This window comes from Primulina tabacum, chromosome 1, assembly GCF_025594145.1.
Source record: "Primulina tabacum isolate GXHZ01 chromosome 1, ASM2559414v2, whole genome shotgun sequence".
Lineage (NCBI taxonomy): Eukaryota > Viridiplantae > Streptophyta > Magnoliopsida > Lamiales > Gesneriaceae > Primulina > Primulina tabacum.
This window is the reverse complement of record NC_134550.1, coordinates 45,408,862-45,426,078: the sequence shown is the minus strand read 5'-3', so window position 1 is coordinate 45,426,078 and position 17,217 is coordinate 45,408,862. Positions and strand designations below refer to the sequence as shown.

Sequence of the window (17,217 nt, the reverse complement as noted above, 5' to 3'; positions counted from 1 at the left end):
TATACAACACTACGAGTGAACATAATTGTTTATTAAAAATAAAAAGTTCGAGTTTGGGCCTGACACTGGGCTTACAAACAAATAAAGATAAAATGGAAAATTTTTTTTTTTAAATTGGACCTAACACTGGGCCTACATAAACTCTTGTTTTTGGATAAGTAAAAATAAATATAGGCTCCGAAGCACGAAGCTTGTCCAGTTAGCCGTTGAGTTTCCTCTGTCCAAATAAAATTGGGCTTGAATATGGGCCCATCTCAGTAGGGAAGTTTTACAGGGAGGGTAAGAATCCCCTGCTTTGCGGCCCGTTGTGGTCTTCCTCAAATCAAGAAATCTCGTTGCTCTTCCTAAAGTCTTCCCACTTTCAAGATCCAAATCCTGTTTGCTATTGCTTCTCCACGCTTCTTAACCTGCTCCCTCAGTAATGGCTTCTTGAGATCCCCCCTCTTTTGCTTCCGCTCAATTCAATATCTTTTTTTTTTGGGTATGGTTTCTTCTCCCGCGCAATCTTGTGCATTTCATTCACAAGGAAGCACTGCATTCTTGATGTAACGGCTTTTTGGCGGATCAGAGATGCGGGTTTTTAATGCGGTTGCGGTTTTTTCTTGTTTTGTTGGTTTACTCGTATCTGGTTCGTTCGCTATTGAAAATTTTCGTCAAGCGTGAGTACCTTTTTAGATTTTTTTTCTGTTACTGTTTATGTGCCCGCAGTTCGTGCATTTGCTCTCTGGTTTGGATTTTTTCTTGTTTATTATTGATAGTGCATTGTATATTTTTAGTTCGAAATCTGTTCATTGGTTTATGATGAAAATGAATTCTAGGAAAATTTTCATGTTTTTTTTGTTTGATTACTCGTTATTATGTAAAGGGAGGTAAATGGTGGGTGCCTTTTTGCTTGTTATTTTTATTTTTATATCCATGTTCCTCTGTCGTGGTCACGTTTCTTGTCGATGATGCTAATTTACTTCCTTGATTAGCCGTTTCACGTTTCTTGTCGATGATGCATGCACTTTTTTATTCGAACACGAGCCTTGGTTTGTTTTGAAGATGTGCTGATGGGGAATTCTCGAATTCTTGATTTAAATAAGGTTTTATGTAAAAGTGAGGTCAAAGGTCATCATGGTTATCGAGTCCAAAAATATTTTCTCACTGGAAAATCAGAATGTTAGCTATCAATCAGTAGATGAAGGGTCTTTTTTTCGTGTGTGTTACATGTATGTGTGTATTTACTGTTTCTGTATAAATAATATATCGCGTGTTCGCATGTTGCCAAAGACATTTTGTCCTGTTCATTTAAACTGCTTTATTTTGGCTGTATCTTCTTTCTGTATCATACTAACTGCCAAGGCCCAAATATTACTTGCAGTTGACTTTCTATGCTTACAGTTCAATTGATGGTGCAATTTAATGGCACAGGTTTCCTATCATAGAACCCGATCCTGGTCATACAAGACTTCGTCTTTCAAGAGAAGGCTTGGATGCAATTGAAAGAATCCCAACCCCTATTGCAGCTGTTGCCGTAAGCTTTAGATTCACAACGATTGTCATATACACATGATATTGAAATAGTATCTTTGTGTGGGGTACATTTTAAGTGGTAGATTGAATGACTGAAGCAAAATTTGTAGGCAGTTTGTTTTATTGTTGTTGGTGCTTGAAGAATGTTTGTTTACCATGATTTAGTTGGATTTCGACATGCCACTTTCACATCTGTTTGTGTGTTCAGCAATGCTTGTTATTCATAAAGTCTTCTCATTGTGCGGTGTACTTTTACAGGTTATCGGACCATATAGATCTGGAAAATCATTTTTACTTAACCAGCTTCTGTCTCTTTCATGTTATGAAGGTCCATTTTATCACATTTTGTTCTGATGATGACTTTCATTTTTCCTTTCAAGTGTTCTAAATCCTGATAGTGAAGTTCGAATTTGACAGGTTTTGGTGTTGGCCACATGCGTGATACTAAAACTAAAGGTGTATACTGAAATTTCCTTTTTTTATATGAGGATTGATGCAATGTTTTTAAAACTGTGCTCATAATTTTTTCTGGTTTATGTAGGTATATGGGTGTGGGGTACTCCAGTTGAAATGGATATTGGTGGAGTTAAAACTTCTGTCATCTATCTTGATACTGAGGGCTTTGAAAGTGTTGGAAAGTCAAATGTATATGATGATAGGTGATTTTGAAGTACTTGCAATTCATTTTAAACTAGTTAACCAATATGTATGTTCTTACTAATTTAATTGGTTCTGGGGATTTATCAATTCTGATCGCCTGTTTTGCAGGATTTTTGCCCTGGCAACTGTCATGAGTTCTGTGCTTGTATATAACCTTCCTGAGACGGTTTGTTCTTCTCCCAAATTCTAATTCACTTTTACTGCATCATATTAGTGTGGAATTAATATGAATCTTGGCCATTTAAAAGTTTTTTGAAATAAACCTACAGTGATCCATCCTGAGACTGTAGAACTCATGATCTATAGAACTCATGATCTACATATATAATAGAAGGCAATGCACATGCTATATAAATCGCTCGTATGATCAAGATTGTTGGAATTGTCCAATAAATCCTGGGTGTTGATGAACGCTTTATTGTGAACTCTAGAATGTTATTACACATATAAGTAATCGAAATCATAAAAAAATATGTCTTTTTAAATAGAACTAAAGCATATTTGTTAGATACTTTTAACTGATAATTTTTAGCTTCTGCACTTATTCTGTGTTTAGGAAGATGCTATTCATATTCTTCTGCAGTCTGGTACTCTCACTTACCCTGGCGCCATGCTGTCCCAGTTTTCTCCAAAACCTAGAGATATTTATATTAATTAACTCTTCTAGTTATTAATACTAATCTTTTTTTTTTTGTCAAACAAGAATCATTTTTCCTGTACACTATTTATTTTATTTTCCTCTTCATTCCCATTTCCCACAGACATAGTCAAGATTACCTCTGATTTTTAATCTGGATGAGGACCATTCTTTTAGGTATATCAGTCAATTTCCCTTTTCTCGACACCTGCATTGAGTAGTCGAGAAAAAGTTTTATGGTGATCTAGTTATATAATTCCCACCATAAATATCCCATCGTATTTTCATCGTGTCTAGAGTATAGTTGTCAAAAGCGCGAGGCGGAAAAAAGCGTTCAAGTGTCTGGTGTTTAAAGTGTAAAACTCAAAGCGAAGACACACGTTACAGGAAAAAGTGCAATGAACAAAATATTATCAAAAAAATAAAAAATAAATCAAAAGTCTTTGAAAATGTGAAAGATGAAATATCAAATATCAAAACAATCTTCATCTTCATCTTCCTAATCTACAGTATCAGCTACATCGCTTGATTTGTATCAATCAATATCGTCTTCTTAAGTTCAATCATTATAGTTGATATCTTCTTCATCTACATGATTAGTTCGAGCTGAGATTTTTTTTTTTGCTGAATAAGAAGATGATGCTCTTTTTGAAGTAGATGTATGTCTAAATCGAAAGCCGTACACACTTTCAACAACCTCAGTCGCTCGTGCTACTAAACTTGATTCACTCCAACGTAAATTTTCATCTTCATAGACAAATCATTACCATCATTGTCTTCATCACTGTCATGCAATTCTCCCAATAACCGTTCATTACTATCATTTATATTTGACAATGAAATAGGATTGATCTTATCTCGAATGACATATCTTCGCCCCGAAGCTCTGTGTTGAGACAACATATTTTGTTTTTTAGAATGTATCTACCAAAAAATTTCAAAATAATAAATCCAGTCCATAATATAAATTTTAATATGTATAAAAAAAAACTCCAATTTACATGTTCAAAAACACTCCAATTACGTTCACAACATGAAGAAGAGCAAGTGAGGTTAAAAAATATAACCTATATGAGACTTTTTTTCACTGTCTACCAACCTTAATACTTTCACCAAAGAACTATAGTTTTCCAAAGAGAAGGACCAACCTTAATACTTTCACCAAAGAACTATAGTTTTCCAAAGAGAAGGCATCAATATCACTTCTGCTATACGTTTTTCAGCCTCTTTAGAAAATCGGCTATTTGCTTGCCTACTTTTCAAATGTAAACATGTTTATTAGATTTGCTTCTTGTACTTGTAACCGCTTTAAAGTAAAAAGCAGTTGCGAAATGTGTCTTTGTGGTTCTTACCATGTCTCTTTGTACAATAAACTCCCTCACCATGCTCAATACTTGTGGTTTATTGTAAAAATAACAATTCACCACCAATTCCCGCTCATGCAATTTCTGAGTCGAGGAATAATTTTGAATGTATTATCGAGCAACAAATCTAAACAATGAGCTGTACAATGACTCCAACACAAGGGTGGAAATATGTTTTTCAAAAGACAAACCTAAAAAAACACAGTACATATAGTCAAAAAATTGAAAATATTTAATTCTTATTTGAAAGTAACATAAAATTAAAATAGCATTGACATTGAAACTTACATTATACAACTCGAATTAAGAACAAATTTAAAAAGGATTTCAAACATCTTGTCATATGTGTGAGAATACCTGAAGTATCAACTAATTCAATAAATATGCTTCCTTTATGACTGTTTACCAACATTTTTACAAGAGTCCTGCTCTTTTTATCCGTCCACTCATCTGTCATGATTGTGTACCCATACTTAGCATGATCTTTATCGGGGATTTGAGATGCAATTTTGTATTTGTCAACTTCATCTTCAAATACTTAACCCTAACTTCATGATATGATGGAGGTTTCTTTCCCAATCCAAAGTTCCCAATAGTGTCTATACAATGCCGAAAAAAAAACATATTTAACGGCATTGAAAGGAATTCAATCGTCATACATCCATGCATTAAATCTGTCAACCGCATTATCTCTTAATTTCCTTTTATTTTCATCAAATAAACCTTTATTTTTCGCATGTCTTTGTTTGGAAATTTCATCAAAATCTTTCATAAAACAAATACAAAGATTAATAGATCATGTTTGTTTACATTTTTTACCTTGGACCATGCAGTGGATGCTTGAACTGAGTATTGATCGTTTTCCTTTTATCTTTAGTTTGAAGATCAACTTTATATTCTTCCAAATCAACAATATCATCATCAGAATGAGGAATATTTTATCTATCGGATTCTTCATTTTATTCTTTTTGTGCATGAACTCTCTAAATTTTCTCTAACACGCCTGGGGCATTTCATACAAACTTTCGCGTTTCTATACCCCAACTAAATGCATCATGTGTCGATAAATCGTGTCATTTGTTATTTTACCATGAAAAATACAACTCACAACATTTGGATTTTTAGGATCCAAAAGTGTTGCAAAATTTCAAGCGATATCCTTTTGATTTGATGGGGTAGTTGTATTTGACATGAATAAGACTTAAACCAACTGAAAATCATAATAATCAATCAATAAATTGAAACAGAAAGTTAAACAAGACAATAAAAAAGTAAACTAACAGAAGAGATGAGTTCTTAGTTTCTTACCCTTGGTAGCAAATAAGAGGGCAGAACATGCGGTGGCAGCATCGAGTCAGACGAGAGGCGGTGAGGAGGCAGGGCTTGCGCTTCGTGGCGCTTTGTGCTTAAGATGAAGCGCTCGCTTTTGACAACTATGGTCTAGAGCCATCAAAATGAGCTAGACCCGCTCCACCAAATATGCGGGAGGGGTTGGCAATTTCCTAGCTTCCCCAAATGGCGGGCTGGCCCTCAACCCGCCATTTTATAACTAAAATTCGGCTAGGCCCGCCCCACTAGTCTGTGTTGACGGCTCTTATTTTGTCGTAGATGTAGGCAACTATCACTGAATCATGTATGTCCTATGTTGTGTTGTGTTCTATTTCACTATATTTCTTCTGCTAAAAAACTCAACAATTACTCTGCATGCCACCCATAAATTCCTCGGCATGTCTCTCGATGCCTGTTGCTCCGTTCACTTGAAAAAAAGCGATCTACGACCACTTGTTTTTAGATGTTAAAACTTATTTACTTTGGCAACTTTTCTTATTGTTTTAAGCTTAGATACGAGAAGCAGATGTGTCTCGGCTGTCATTTGCCGTTGAACTTGCCGAAGAATTTTATGGAAGGTTTGTATTGACATCTTACTTGATCAACATTTGGTGCCTATCAGCTTTAACTTTGCATCTCAACTTGATTTATTCTGATGATGTTTCTTTGTTATTTGTTGTTTCTTTCATATGCATTCGGAACAGAGTGAAGGTAATTTGCCCATTTCTTTTTTCTCCTTTCATTATGCTTTCATAATTATTTCACCTAAAACAAACAAAAAAGAAAAGATGAGACGCTAAAGGTTTAATATATTATTTCTGCAGGGAGAAGATGTGGCTTTTGAACCTGCTAAGTTGTTATGGCTAATCCAGCGCGATTTTCTTCGTAAGTTTTCCTACAAAACTATGGTATTCATTTATAGAAGTTTTAGGCACTTAATATTCAACCAGCTGTTTCCCGCCAACACTCAATTTACTTTGCATTAACTTCTTTTTGTCATTGGAAGTCCTTGTAATATTATCCCCTTTATGCTACGCTTCTCACTGTTTTACCAATTTCTGGACTTGATACTCTTTGTTGGCACTATTAGAAGGAAAGTCAGTGCAAGAAATGGTCCACGAGGCTCTCCAAAGAGTCCCTAATACTGATGGTGAGTTTTTCTCTGCTTACGTAGGCAATTTGGCACTAATTTGCTAAGAATCTGTTTGATAATATTATTAATGGCGAGTTTGAATTTGAACAGGGGACAAGAATATTGATCAGGTATGTAAATCCTCTACTTAGAGTGTGATAATAATTATTTTATGCTAAATACGCGCATCAGGTTTTGGATTTTATTTTCAGGTGAACCGAATCCGTGATTCTTTAGCTATCATGGGCGGAAACAGCACCGCCTTCAGCTTACCCCAGGTCTGCATTTTTTACTATTATGTTTCAACTTTGTGTTTCTTGGTGTAAGATGCCTGTTGCATTGCTCGCTTGTAACATGTAATACTTTTACTTGCAGAAATATATGCATTTTTTTAAGAGTGAAATAGCATGCTCGAGCTGAAATGGAAAGAAATATAGGATGGTCTTTCTTCGTTTACATAATTTTTATCATCCTTTAATTTTTGAACTCAGCTTATTTTTCTATTTATTTATGTAAAAGAAATAATTATGTCAAATAGTTTAAGATAATGAATAACTGATGCAGGCTACTTCAGACTTTTCTGTTCATTCTGTCGTTGGCTATAAACTTTGTTGACATAAATAATTGTGTTGGCATGGTGTTCTAGAATCTCGGTTTTCTTTCATGTCTCCATTCTTCTTTTTTCATGACAATGTATTAGCATCAGAATTATCTAACTGTTAAACAGGCAATATCCAGACAAGGCTTAAATTTAATCAGGAAAATGTTTTACATTTATGGGATTTGGAAGAACTTTTTTTTTTTAAACTCGATAGGCGAGATTTTTCATGGTGAATTTTTGGTTTAGTTGTACTAAAAAATCTTTACAGTATATTTGTGACTCAAGTTAGAAATATATGTGCCTGTATGAAGTGAGCAATGCTAGTTAATTAGCATTCATATAATGGATTTTTTTCTCGACAAGACTTTTCCTTATATAGGTCTTTACTCTCATTACACACGTGTTCATATAATCTCAACATAAAATAGTAGCTCAATCTGAATATTGGTACAGCCTCATCTGCAACGCACAAAGCTTTGTGACATGAAGGATGATGAGCTCGATCCTATTTATGTGAAGAAGAGGGAAAAATTGAAAGAAGTTGTTTCTTCTATCATCCGTCCAAAGATTGTCCAGGGCAAACCTCTCAATGGGAAGGAGTTTGTATCTTTTCTTGGACAGGTGAAAATTTTCTAATCCATTCATGATGTTACTCATGTAGCCTCGCGGACTTTCCTGGATTTTATAGCCAATTTGTGCTAATTTGATTGTGTAATGGTTCAGAAAACCAGCAATGTAATCAATTATAACCTGTCAAGAGTTAAATAATTGTTTTCTTTTGGTAGGGACAATTCAATTTCTTGCTCAAAGGTCTAAATTATTCTTGGTAAAATTTCCACCTAAGTAATGGCTAAAGATGCCGTTGGATAATATATGGGTTCAGTTCCACATGATATGTGATGGATTTAAATGTCAAATGAATCCAATTTAGGATTTTAGTTGTAAATCAAATGTTAGTATGATTTATCCAGCGGATAATGGCCTTGCCTCTTCGAGACTCCTTTTTATAAATGATGATTCTATATCCCAGATTCTAGAGGCCATAAATAAAGGGGAGATTCCATCTACTGGATCCCTTGTGGAGTTATTTAACAAGGGTATACTGGAGCGTTGTTTGAAACTTTACCAAGAACATATGAATTATCTGGGTTTACCCACATCAGAAGAGTCGCTGCAACAAGGCCATGAGGATTCCAAGAAAGTGGCTATGAAAGCTTTCGATGAGCAACATTTTGGACGCTACCACGCAAAAAGATCCGCTGAGAAGTTGGTTGAAGCAATAGAGGAGGTATGATTTCTGGAACAAGAATCTGATGACTGGTTTTTACAAAATAGTTCTAATTTATCTATGTACTCAGGTACACAAGAATTTTATATTGTCAAATGAATATCATTCCTCGAAACTCTGTGAGGCTCTTTATACAAGATGTGAGGACAAAATGGATCAACTCCAAGTCCTCAGACTGCCATCGATGGCTAAATTCAATGCAGGATTTCTTCATTGCAACCAAAGCTTCGAAAGAGAATGTGTCGGGCCTTCTAAAAGCAGCTATGAGCTGCGGATGATGAAGGTTTGTGATTTTGTTGATATTTTGATATTTAATTTCCTGATGGTATCTTTGTAACACGCAGCCTGTAAATGCAGATGTTGGGGAAGTCAAAATCTCTATTTATCAAAGAATACAATCACAGGCTCTTCAATTGGCTGGTGGCTTTCGCCCTTGTTATGGTGGTGGTTGGCCGATTTATCATTAAATTTATATTGGTTGAGATTGGAGCCTGGATGATGTTTATATTCTTAGAGACATATACAAGGTTGTTTTGGTCTGCAGAATCTCTTTATTACAATCCAGTATGGCATGTTATTGTGGGGACTTGGGAAACTCTGGTGTACAGCCCCATTCTTGATTTAGACAGGTATCAATAAAATAGAGATTTTTTTTAACACCGTAAACCAAAATGGGTTACTTTTCACTTTTCCGGTCTTATCGATTGCTTACAATTATTTTACTTGAACTCTTGTGCTGAATGATTGTGTTTCCCAACAGATGGGTGATCCCTCTTGTGGTAATAGCTGCATTATTGGTGCTCTACTGGCGATGTTATGGGAAGAGAAAGCACGGTTCACGTTGGATGCTACCCCTATACAATAATCAGAAAGACAGTCGAAGATCAGAATAGAAGAAATATATTTATGATACGTAAACTCTTATTCTATCAATCAAAACCTCACCACGCTTTACATTTTGACACAAAGCATACGTGGTCGATTACGTTCACATTGCAGGTTGAAGAGAGACCTTTTATGTTGTAACAGTTATATCAATTGTACAGCTATATCCAGACGATCATGTTCACTTGGGGATGCAGGCAGAATGGTTTGGTTTAATGATACAGTTTACTCTTAGGTTGTTTCATATATGGTATTTAGATTGTAGGGTGATATTTGTCTTCGGATGGTGACAAGAGAGTGATATTCAGAGCCTGGATAGATTAACAATGTTGACAAACTATGATCAAGAGTAAAATGTTTAGTCTTCCACCATCTCTGTTATTGGTTTTTATCAACGAGTGCATTTGGATTAAGTCATTTGAAATCAATCACAGGTTTTCATTTCATGCTTCCTCGGATGGATACAAATGGCATTAATATCCATTACGATGGAAAGGAACATAAAATGAAAGCCGGAGGATTGAAGTTAAAAAAATACTATGTTTCTGAAAGAGCATTGTCAAAGAAATTTGTCTTGTTGCTTCAGGTTTACGTAGTTCACTTTGTTCTCCTTTCGTTACCAGAACAATGCGAATAATCCAGTGAATATTCTTTCTTTTGGCTATGGCAACTGAATACTCTCCATGTGTTGTACCAATGATGGGGTCAAACATCTAACAGCCAGCATGGATAAATGATAGGTATCAATTGCTGAAAGATTTGAATATATTTATTATACAAAAAATGCATTTAATTATCTGAAAACATAACCACTTATTTCCCCCGAAGGCCAAATCAATTGCTGCATCCAATTCTGCTCGATGCTGAAAGGCTTTAATTTAAGGTACAAAGGCAGAGCTACGACAAACACATCACAACAGTGCAGATTTTAAGTTTTTGGTGAACAATTCCAGTTCTTTTAATCCTTCTTCAGGAGATTTTGCTTCACCCAATAGTTTTACTATAGCACTACCAACAATCACGCCATCTGCTCCCCATCTGGCCACCTGAAACAATCAACATAAAACATTTAAATACATGAAAATAGATAGTAATTGATGTTTAACTATGATTTTGACCAACCAATTCTAACCTGTTTAACATGTTCTGGTTTTGATATGCCAAAACCAACCGCTACCGGCTTGCCTGTCGCCTGTGAAGAAGATAGTCATAAACATAGAAAAGGCTTTACCATAAAAAAACACAACGATAAACCATGAAATGTATTTATGTTTGAAAAAGGTAAGGTACTACAAATTCTTACCTCTTTAATTTCTTTTAGGAGAGACTCCACTTTTAAACTAACAGACGCTCGTGCTCCAGTGACTCCCACTGTGCTCACCTATTCGAAGATAAGTTTAAAAAGAACGAAAATTATGGCTGCATCTGTATTTTTTGAAAAAGAATATGTTGAGTTCTCGTGGTGGCAATACCCAGATGCTATTTTTTTACACACTGTCAATGCTGCATTGACACAGAAATGATTGTGGTTGAAAGAGAAAAATCGGAAGCATACTTCACAAGATGACTCTTTCCACCACTAACCACCCAAAACTCGAAAAGAAAACAAAAATTAAAATCAAAAGAAATGAATCTTACAAGATAGACAAATCCTTCTGAAGCTTCAACAATGGCTTTCATTCGTCCTGTAGGAGTTGTTGGAGTGGTAAGCAGTACCTGAAATAGCAGGCTCAAATGGATCATTGGATAAGCCCCCAAAAGCAAATGGCTAACTGTGGCCAAAAGGGCATTTTTGGAAATTGTTTGATGACTCGATACAGCAATAGTATTAAGACAAATTGTTTCCTAAGGTACAGCATATCAAAAAAAATGTCCAAGAATTTTGTTGAAACTTTTTAGTAGCAGTACGATTTTACTTGTGTTTCAATTCTCTCAGGACATTCCTCCTACAACTCCATACCCATTCCTCCTACAACTCCATACCCAATTCTATTGTACAGCATCATCCAAAAGGAAACTTCTGAAATACAAAAATAACCATTTGAATTAATAAAATCAAGTCAGGAAGAAATTTGTTGATGGGAGAGGTCAACCAGCTCAATATTTTTGTTGGCAGTTCCCTTCCTCAATATCTCTGTCTCCTCCAGAGGGACATCGGGAACAACAAGCCCTGAAAACAAAATCCCCATTTTTTACATAAGAAAATGATAATAAATAGGCTGGGTGGGAAGCAAAAGAAATGTAACAGAGGCAAAGCCAAACTAAACATGCACAGAGTAGTTACATTTTATGAAGCAGAAAATGAAGGTGAGGAATTCATGAGTATTCAAGCACAAAATACATGATTGTTTTGGTTACACAAGGCACTGCGCGAGGCTTTTGGTTACAAAGATTTAACCGATTAGAAGAAAGTTTCCAAGTTTGGCAAACAGGCTAAATGAGTGTCGTGATATGGTGAAACGGAAAATAATGCAAAGTGAACGCTATTACCATGTATTCCGGTATCTTGCAATGTAGTCATGAATTCCTCCACACCACGCTTGAGTATTGGGTTATAATACGAGAATAGTGCAATCGGACAAGACAATTGAGGTACCACCTGTGATGTAACAAAAAACTTAAATTAGGAAAGGATGTCACCAAGAATAAGCTAAAAATCAGCTACGGATCCTATTCTGCTAATAGAATCAAATGGTGTGGACAAAATGCCCAATTTCCCAGAAAATCAAAAGAATAGGTTTCACAAAGAACGCGTGGGGAAATTACCTAAGATGTGTAACGATCCAGAAATATTATCGCAGACAAGATACACAAGAGCCAAACAAGAAGAAGAAATTGACATTGAAATTATATTAATTGATATGAAATTGAAACAGACCCAAAGACAACTCTCTGTACAAGAGGATCAATCCTCTCCCTTAGCCTATGCTAGTATTTTAAACCTCAAATTAACAGAATAACCGAATGAATCCTGAACTCTCCCCTCCCTCACATTTTATTTACCACTTCCATTTCTAGATCTTTCCAATACACAAAGCAGGCCCAACAATTTAAAGCCCGTGATAGTATTAAGATCGGTAACAATACCGTCTTCTTGAAAATCAGCCTTGTCCTCAAGGCTGAGACTTGAAACTCGAACTTCTACGAGTCCAGCCCAGTTTTCTTCTTCCCTATATACATGATCATCACTGCTTTGAGAAATTGAGATTGGCAGTCCGAAAAATTGTTGGGCTGAAGCTTTTCCAATGAAAGGATTGGGAAACCGGGATTTCTAGATGTCTTAACAATGGAGAGGTCAAGCTCAATAGCAAAACATGCCCATCCAACATCAACTTCTATTCCGGAAACTACTGGAGTGGGCGCGAAATTTGCAAGAATCTTAGAGCCATCTTTCAAAGAGAATAGTTTGTAAACACATCTAAACCCATTCTTCCAGCTACATCAACAATAATGTATGATGATAAAAAAACGTCTGATCTAACCAGCACAATGGGTTCACATAATCTTAGAATGAGGTCATTGCAATTGCCTATCACCAAATATACAACTGGACAGATCCATGCATCAAATGCTCTATCCAAAGTTGTCCTCACATTTGAGTTGTTAGTAGAAATTGATTCGGTCTTGAATTTTCTTCATATAATGGAAAATGAGTCCTTGTAATAGAGCGTTGCAAGAGATGCGGTTGGTTTGGGTGATACCTAAAACAACAAAAGAATTATTCGGTATGGATTTGGGACAAACCACGGGCAAGAGAGGAAGACTATTTTGGCAAGTCGTGGTTCATTGCATATGTTGGACGGTTTGGTTGGAAAGAAACCAAATAATCTTCGAAGGAAAAGATGCAAATATTGACAAGTGCTGGGAGAAGATCAGGATTACCGTTGCCAATTGGATCGGAATTCACAAAGATTTCAAGAATGTTTCGATTTTCGATTTGATAAGACAATGGGATTATGTGTATCACTAAACTCATCGTGCTATTGTTTACTAGATTAGGAGAGTGAACTTCTAGTCCACTGATGTAATCCTTTTTACTATATTAATAATAAAATAATGTTTCCTATCAAAAAAAAAAAAATAGCACCTTTTGAGTGGACCTCAACAAGAGAGCTCTCATAAGAATCCAATTGCCCCAAGGCCCGTTGATCCTTTTCAGTTGAAATAATTCTTCTCGTCACTTGGACTGCCAGATCGTCCATCTCAACAGAATTATACATTAGATACTTCTTTAAAAGCCTCATAAGGACTAGAAGAGCTTCTTCATTCAGGCCCTTATTGATACAGGTTGTCTCTGCCATGCCAATAGTAATTCCAAAGACAGGTACAGAATACTCGTCTTGAAGATGAAACACCTGATGGGGATGAACAACCCAATCTAGGATATAAAATCAGAAACAATCGCACCTAGATTGATTGTGTTATCTAAGTTGCACAATGGACCAATATTCCAAGTAACATGAACAGTTTCATTGTCCAAATGCCAATATGCAATTTTGAAATTATTGTCATGGTTTCCTCTCTGAGAAACACCTCACTTGACCCACTATTCCTATGCAACACTTTCAGACTTCAATGAAGCAATCTTGGTGGAACGTAGTGATGTCTCTTCACAAAATTTAGCAGGTAGGTTTGATGTATTTTCTGCAGGAAGTATCGTATTTCATTATATATTTCAAATTCAGGAATGGGCTCTAGTTCTTTTATGTACTCAACCCTGGATGAACCTAACCACTTAGCAAATTGTTTCAGAAGTAACACAGCTTGAGATAATGCAGTTACTGATTTCTTCTCATTATAGATGCGTAGGGAATGCAACAAGCGACCAAGTTTGACACTAAAAAACTGAAGTTCACCAAGCACCAGACTGATTACTTTTCTTTGAGAGTGTTCAATAGCAGTACCGACAGATATTATGAAAACTGCCTTACTACCAACTTGTTTAGCGGGGTACCTTTTCAATACCAGCCTCCTCTGAACTTCTGTTTTTCTGCTTGGCTCACCTCCACCCTCCATAGCTGCTGGTTCAGCTCCCCCTGACCGTATCAAATTAACAGTAAGGTCACGTGATTTTCTTGCACTCTCCACCAAATCTAGCAATTGCCTCAGTAACTTGGATTTAGAATCTTCCGCTCTTTCACCGAGCTCCTTCCACTCCTGTTCAGACAGCTCTACCTCGATTTCTTCAACACCTTGCCATTTTACTCTTCTTTCTTTAAATTATCTGGGCCAGGGTTTTGGTCTTTCTGGTTTTATTGCCCGCCTGCTCAAGCCAGTTACCACAGTGGACGCTGCCCTTTTGGTGTGAGCCCCTAGCTTTGGGCGATTATCTAATTTATCTCCCATTGTCATTTGCAACCAACTTGTCTCTATCCCTCCCTCTTTGAGCGTTAGGAGACAAATTAACATGCTCTCCTTGTTTTGATTTAATTGCACAAAGCTAACTATTTGGGCTATTTGGGCCGATCTTAAGGTCCACAAAAAGTAATAACTCATGCGTTCTTCCTCCTCCACAACCCACTGCGTATGCCCCGTCTCTTTTCGGCTGCCAATGAAAAACACATTCTCTACAAATTGCTGCTCGATCTCATGTCTCAAATCCCTAACCCTAATAATTGTAATTGAGCCATGTGCTTCCTCTTCGTTCCAATAATCAATCCTCGGCCTAATAGCCCTTGTATTTTTCGTTAGACTCTTGGGTTGTCAGCTTTCAGAGTCCATGGTTTCCAGCCCTCATGAGAATTTTAGCTGCATTCTGACCTATATCTTTTGATTAATTTCTCCGTCAGAAACTTGCAACCTCTGTATGAAATTTCTTTTAAAATTTTCAACCTTAATTGACCTTCCAATTGGGTCTATCACATCATGGATTTAACTCCCTCGGAGCCAGTGCTTTGACATCCCCTTCTACTAATCAAATCTTCTGCTTCAGCCCACTTTTCCTTGCATGATTCTTTTTCCTCCTATTTCTTCTCTTGAGGTGGTGATTCATCATGTTGTCGGTTGCATAGAGGCCGATTCTTCCCCAGACTCTTCCCATTTATATACTGTTCCACAAAGGGTTTCAATTTTAGGAAGGACCCGATAGATTGGTAGATGAATTTTATTTGTCCTCCTATGTCCAACAAACAGTGTCTTCTGTAATCCTTCCAATTTTTGCACTTCTTTGGTTGTCATGTTTTATCCCTCCATCAAATCCGGCAGTTCGGGGACCACTTGTTACAATCCACAAATAATATCGCAGAAAAGATAGACAAGAGCCAAACAAGAAGAAGAAGTGAAGATTGAAACAAACCCAAAGACAACAAGAGGATCACTCCTCTCCCCTAGCCTACGCTAGTATTTCCTCTCAAAACCCCAAATTAACAGAATAACCAAATCCTGAACCCTCCCCTCCATGACACTTTATTTACCATTCTCATTTCTAGATCCTTCCAATACACAAAGCAGGCCCAACAATTTAAAGTCCGTGATAATATTAAGATGCGCAACAAGATGTCAAACATAATATTGTAGCCCAACTTCATTGACATATCAAATTAGCATCACTTGTGGTCTCACACCCAGTTAAGAAAAACACTTACTTCCTTCAACATTGCAATGATTTTCTCGAAGTTGGTTCCTCTCGCTAATGATCGTGTGGCAGCTGCCTGTGAAAGAAGATGAAAATGAATTGGCACCAACCAGACTTAATAAAATTGTCATGTCAAGATTCTTCAAGCTTTACATCAAAAAAATGTTGTACTAAGACTACAAGCCACCACATTTTCAAACCTGTATAACAGGACCATCGGCCAAAGGGTCTGAATAAGGCATTCCTAATTCAATGATGTCTGAACCACAGGAATCGAGGACCTTCAGTGCTTCTGCAGTGGTGGAAAGGTCAGGATCACCGGCTGTGATGTATGGAATTAACGCCACCTTTCCCACCAAAAAGAGTACAAATAAATAATCTATTTAAAAAAAATGGACAGAGACAAACACAAGCGCGCGCACTATTTAAAATCGAAATCTTTAGGAACAATATATGCCAGCATGACCATGGACTAAATTTTTGAAAGAATATCGAGGTTGACTTATTCAAGAAAACCATTTTAAGATGTTTTCACTTCTGCACTATGAACGGAATCACCAATGATTCGCCATCCAGTAGCAAAAAAAAAAAAAAAAACAAGTTAATTGAAAAAAGAACCCAAATGCTCACTTTTCCTCGCTCCCTTAATCTGGAAAAAGTTTCGGATATCCCCAAAGTTGGGGAAGACACGATGGTGGCCATTATGGGCCTAGGCTTGAGTGATTTCTTCTTTGAAGAAAAGAGAGAAGAACGGCGGTCGGAGATGCTCCGATTGGTCTTTAGTTGGAGGGAGCAGGCTCCAATCGTCGACGCAGCCATCAATCCGCTTTCATTCTCTCTTTCACGCTACTCCGACAGCTACTAAAGGGTTTCAGGACGATGAAATAATATAAAAATAATATAATTTTAGAAAAATAGTTCAAATGTCTTTTTCCAAGTATACATTTTGCATTTATTTTCCTTTTCTTTTTTGATAGAATGGAGATCAATTTCCTCCTGTTGAAATCGTTTCATAGCAGAGTAATTTAAATTTGAATAGATCTCTTGGAAGATGATTTGATTGTGAAACAGGTCAATTCTACCGATATTCACAATAAAAAATAATATTATTAGCATAAAAAATAATATTTCTCCATGGATAACTCAAATAAAAGATTTGTCTCACAAAACCGACCCGTGAGACAGTCTCACATAAGTTTTTGTCTTTAAATTTATGGACTACTTTTTGAAAT

At 36.4% G+C, this 17,217-nt stretch overlaps 2 protein-coding genes across 3 annotated transcripts; one reads left to right on the top strand and one right to left on the bottom strand.

The window, feature by feature from the left end:
- The first annotated feature begins 307 nt into the window (after window positions 1-307).
- Window positions 308-9,780, top strand: LOC142544493 (uncharacterized). 2 transcript variants are annotated; one of them, XM_075651536.1, is made up of 16 exons: window positions 308-659; window positions 1,414-1,516; window positions 1,774-1,843; window positions 1,933-1,971; window positions 2,057-2,174; window positions 2,284-2,341; window positions 6,019-6,216; window positions 6,330-6,390; window positions 6,596-6,655; window positions 6,749-6,768; window positions 6,850-6,915; window positions 7,692-7,859; window positions 8,269-8,526; window positions 8,597-8,809; window positions 8,884-9,155; window positions 9,287-9,780. In XM_075651536.1, exons 1-16 carry the CDS (start codon window positions 571-573, stop codon window positions 9,417-9,419), a joined length of 1,926 nt encoding a protein of 641 aa, XP_075507651.1. In that variant the 5' UTR covers window positions 308-570; the 3' UTR covers window positions 9,420-9,780. The 2 variants fall into 2 exon arrangements, with proteins under 2 accessions (XP_075507651.1, XP_075507655.1); XM_075651540.1 differs by lacking the exons at window positions 308-659; window positions 1,774-1,843 and having other exon boundaries at window positions 1,409-1,516.
- Window positions 9,781-10,137: 357 nt separating this feature from the next.
- Window positions 10,138-16,874, bottom strand: LOC142544501 (tryptophan synthase alpha chain). The gene is made up of 9 exons (XM_075651545.1): window positions 16,616-16,874; window positions 16,186-16,332; window positions 15,996-16,061; window positions 11,902-12,010; window positions 11,505-11,581; window positions 11,050-11,127; window positions 10,715-10,792; window positions 10,544-10,603; window positions 10,138-10,457 (listed from the first exon to the last, which is right to left on the bottom strand). The coding sequence occupies exons 1-9, from the start codon at window positions 16,802-16,804 to the stop codon at window positions 10,323-10,325; spliced, it is 939 nt and encodes a 312-aa protein (XP_075507660.1). The 5' UTR covers window positions 16,805-16,874; the 3' UTR covers window positions 10,138-10,322.
- Between the last annotated feature and the right edge of the window lie 343 nt (window positions 16,875-17,217).

Coding starts and splice junctions, on each gene's coding strand:
- LOC142544493 (XM_075651536.1), top strand. CDS start 571: ATGCGGGTTTTTAATGCGGTTGCGGTTTTTTCTTGTTTTGTTGGTTTA. Junction 660..1,413: donor ATTGAAAATTTTCGTCAAGC/GTGAGTACCTTT, acceptor TTAATGGCACAG/GTTTCCTATCATAGAACCCG. Junction 1,517..1,773: donor CCCCTATTGCAGCTGTTGCC/GTAAGCTTTAGA, acceptor GTACTTTTACAG/GTTATCGGACCATATAGATC.
- LOC142544501 (XM_075651545.1), bottom strand. CDS start 16,804: ATGGCTGCGTCGACGATTGGAGCCTGCTCCCTCCAACTAAAGACCAAT. Junction 10,604..10,714: donor TCCTAAAAGAAATTAAAGAG/GTAAGAATTTGT, acceptor TCTTCTTCACAG/GCGACAGGCAAGCCGGTAGC. Junction 10,458..10,543: donor AACCAGAACATGTTAAACAG/GTTAGAATTGGT, acceptor TGATTGTTTCAG/GTGGCCAGATGGGGAGCAGA.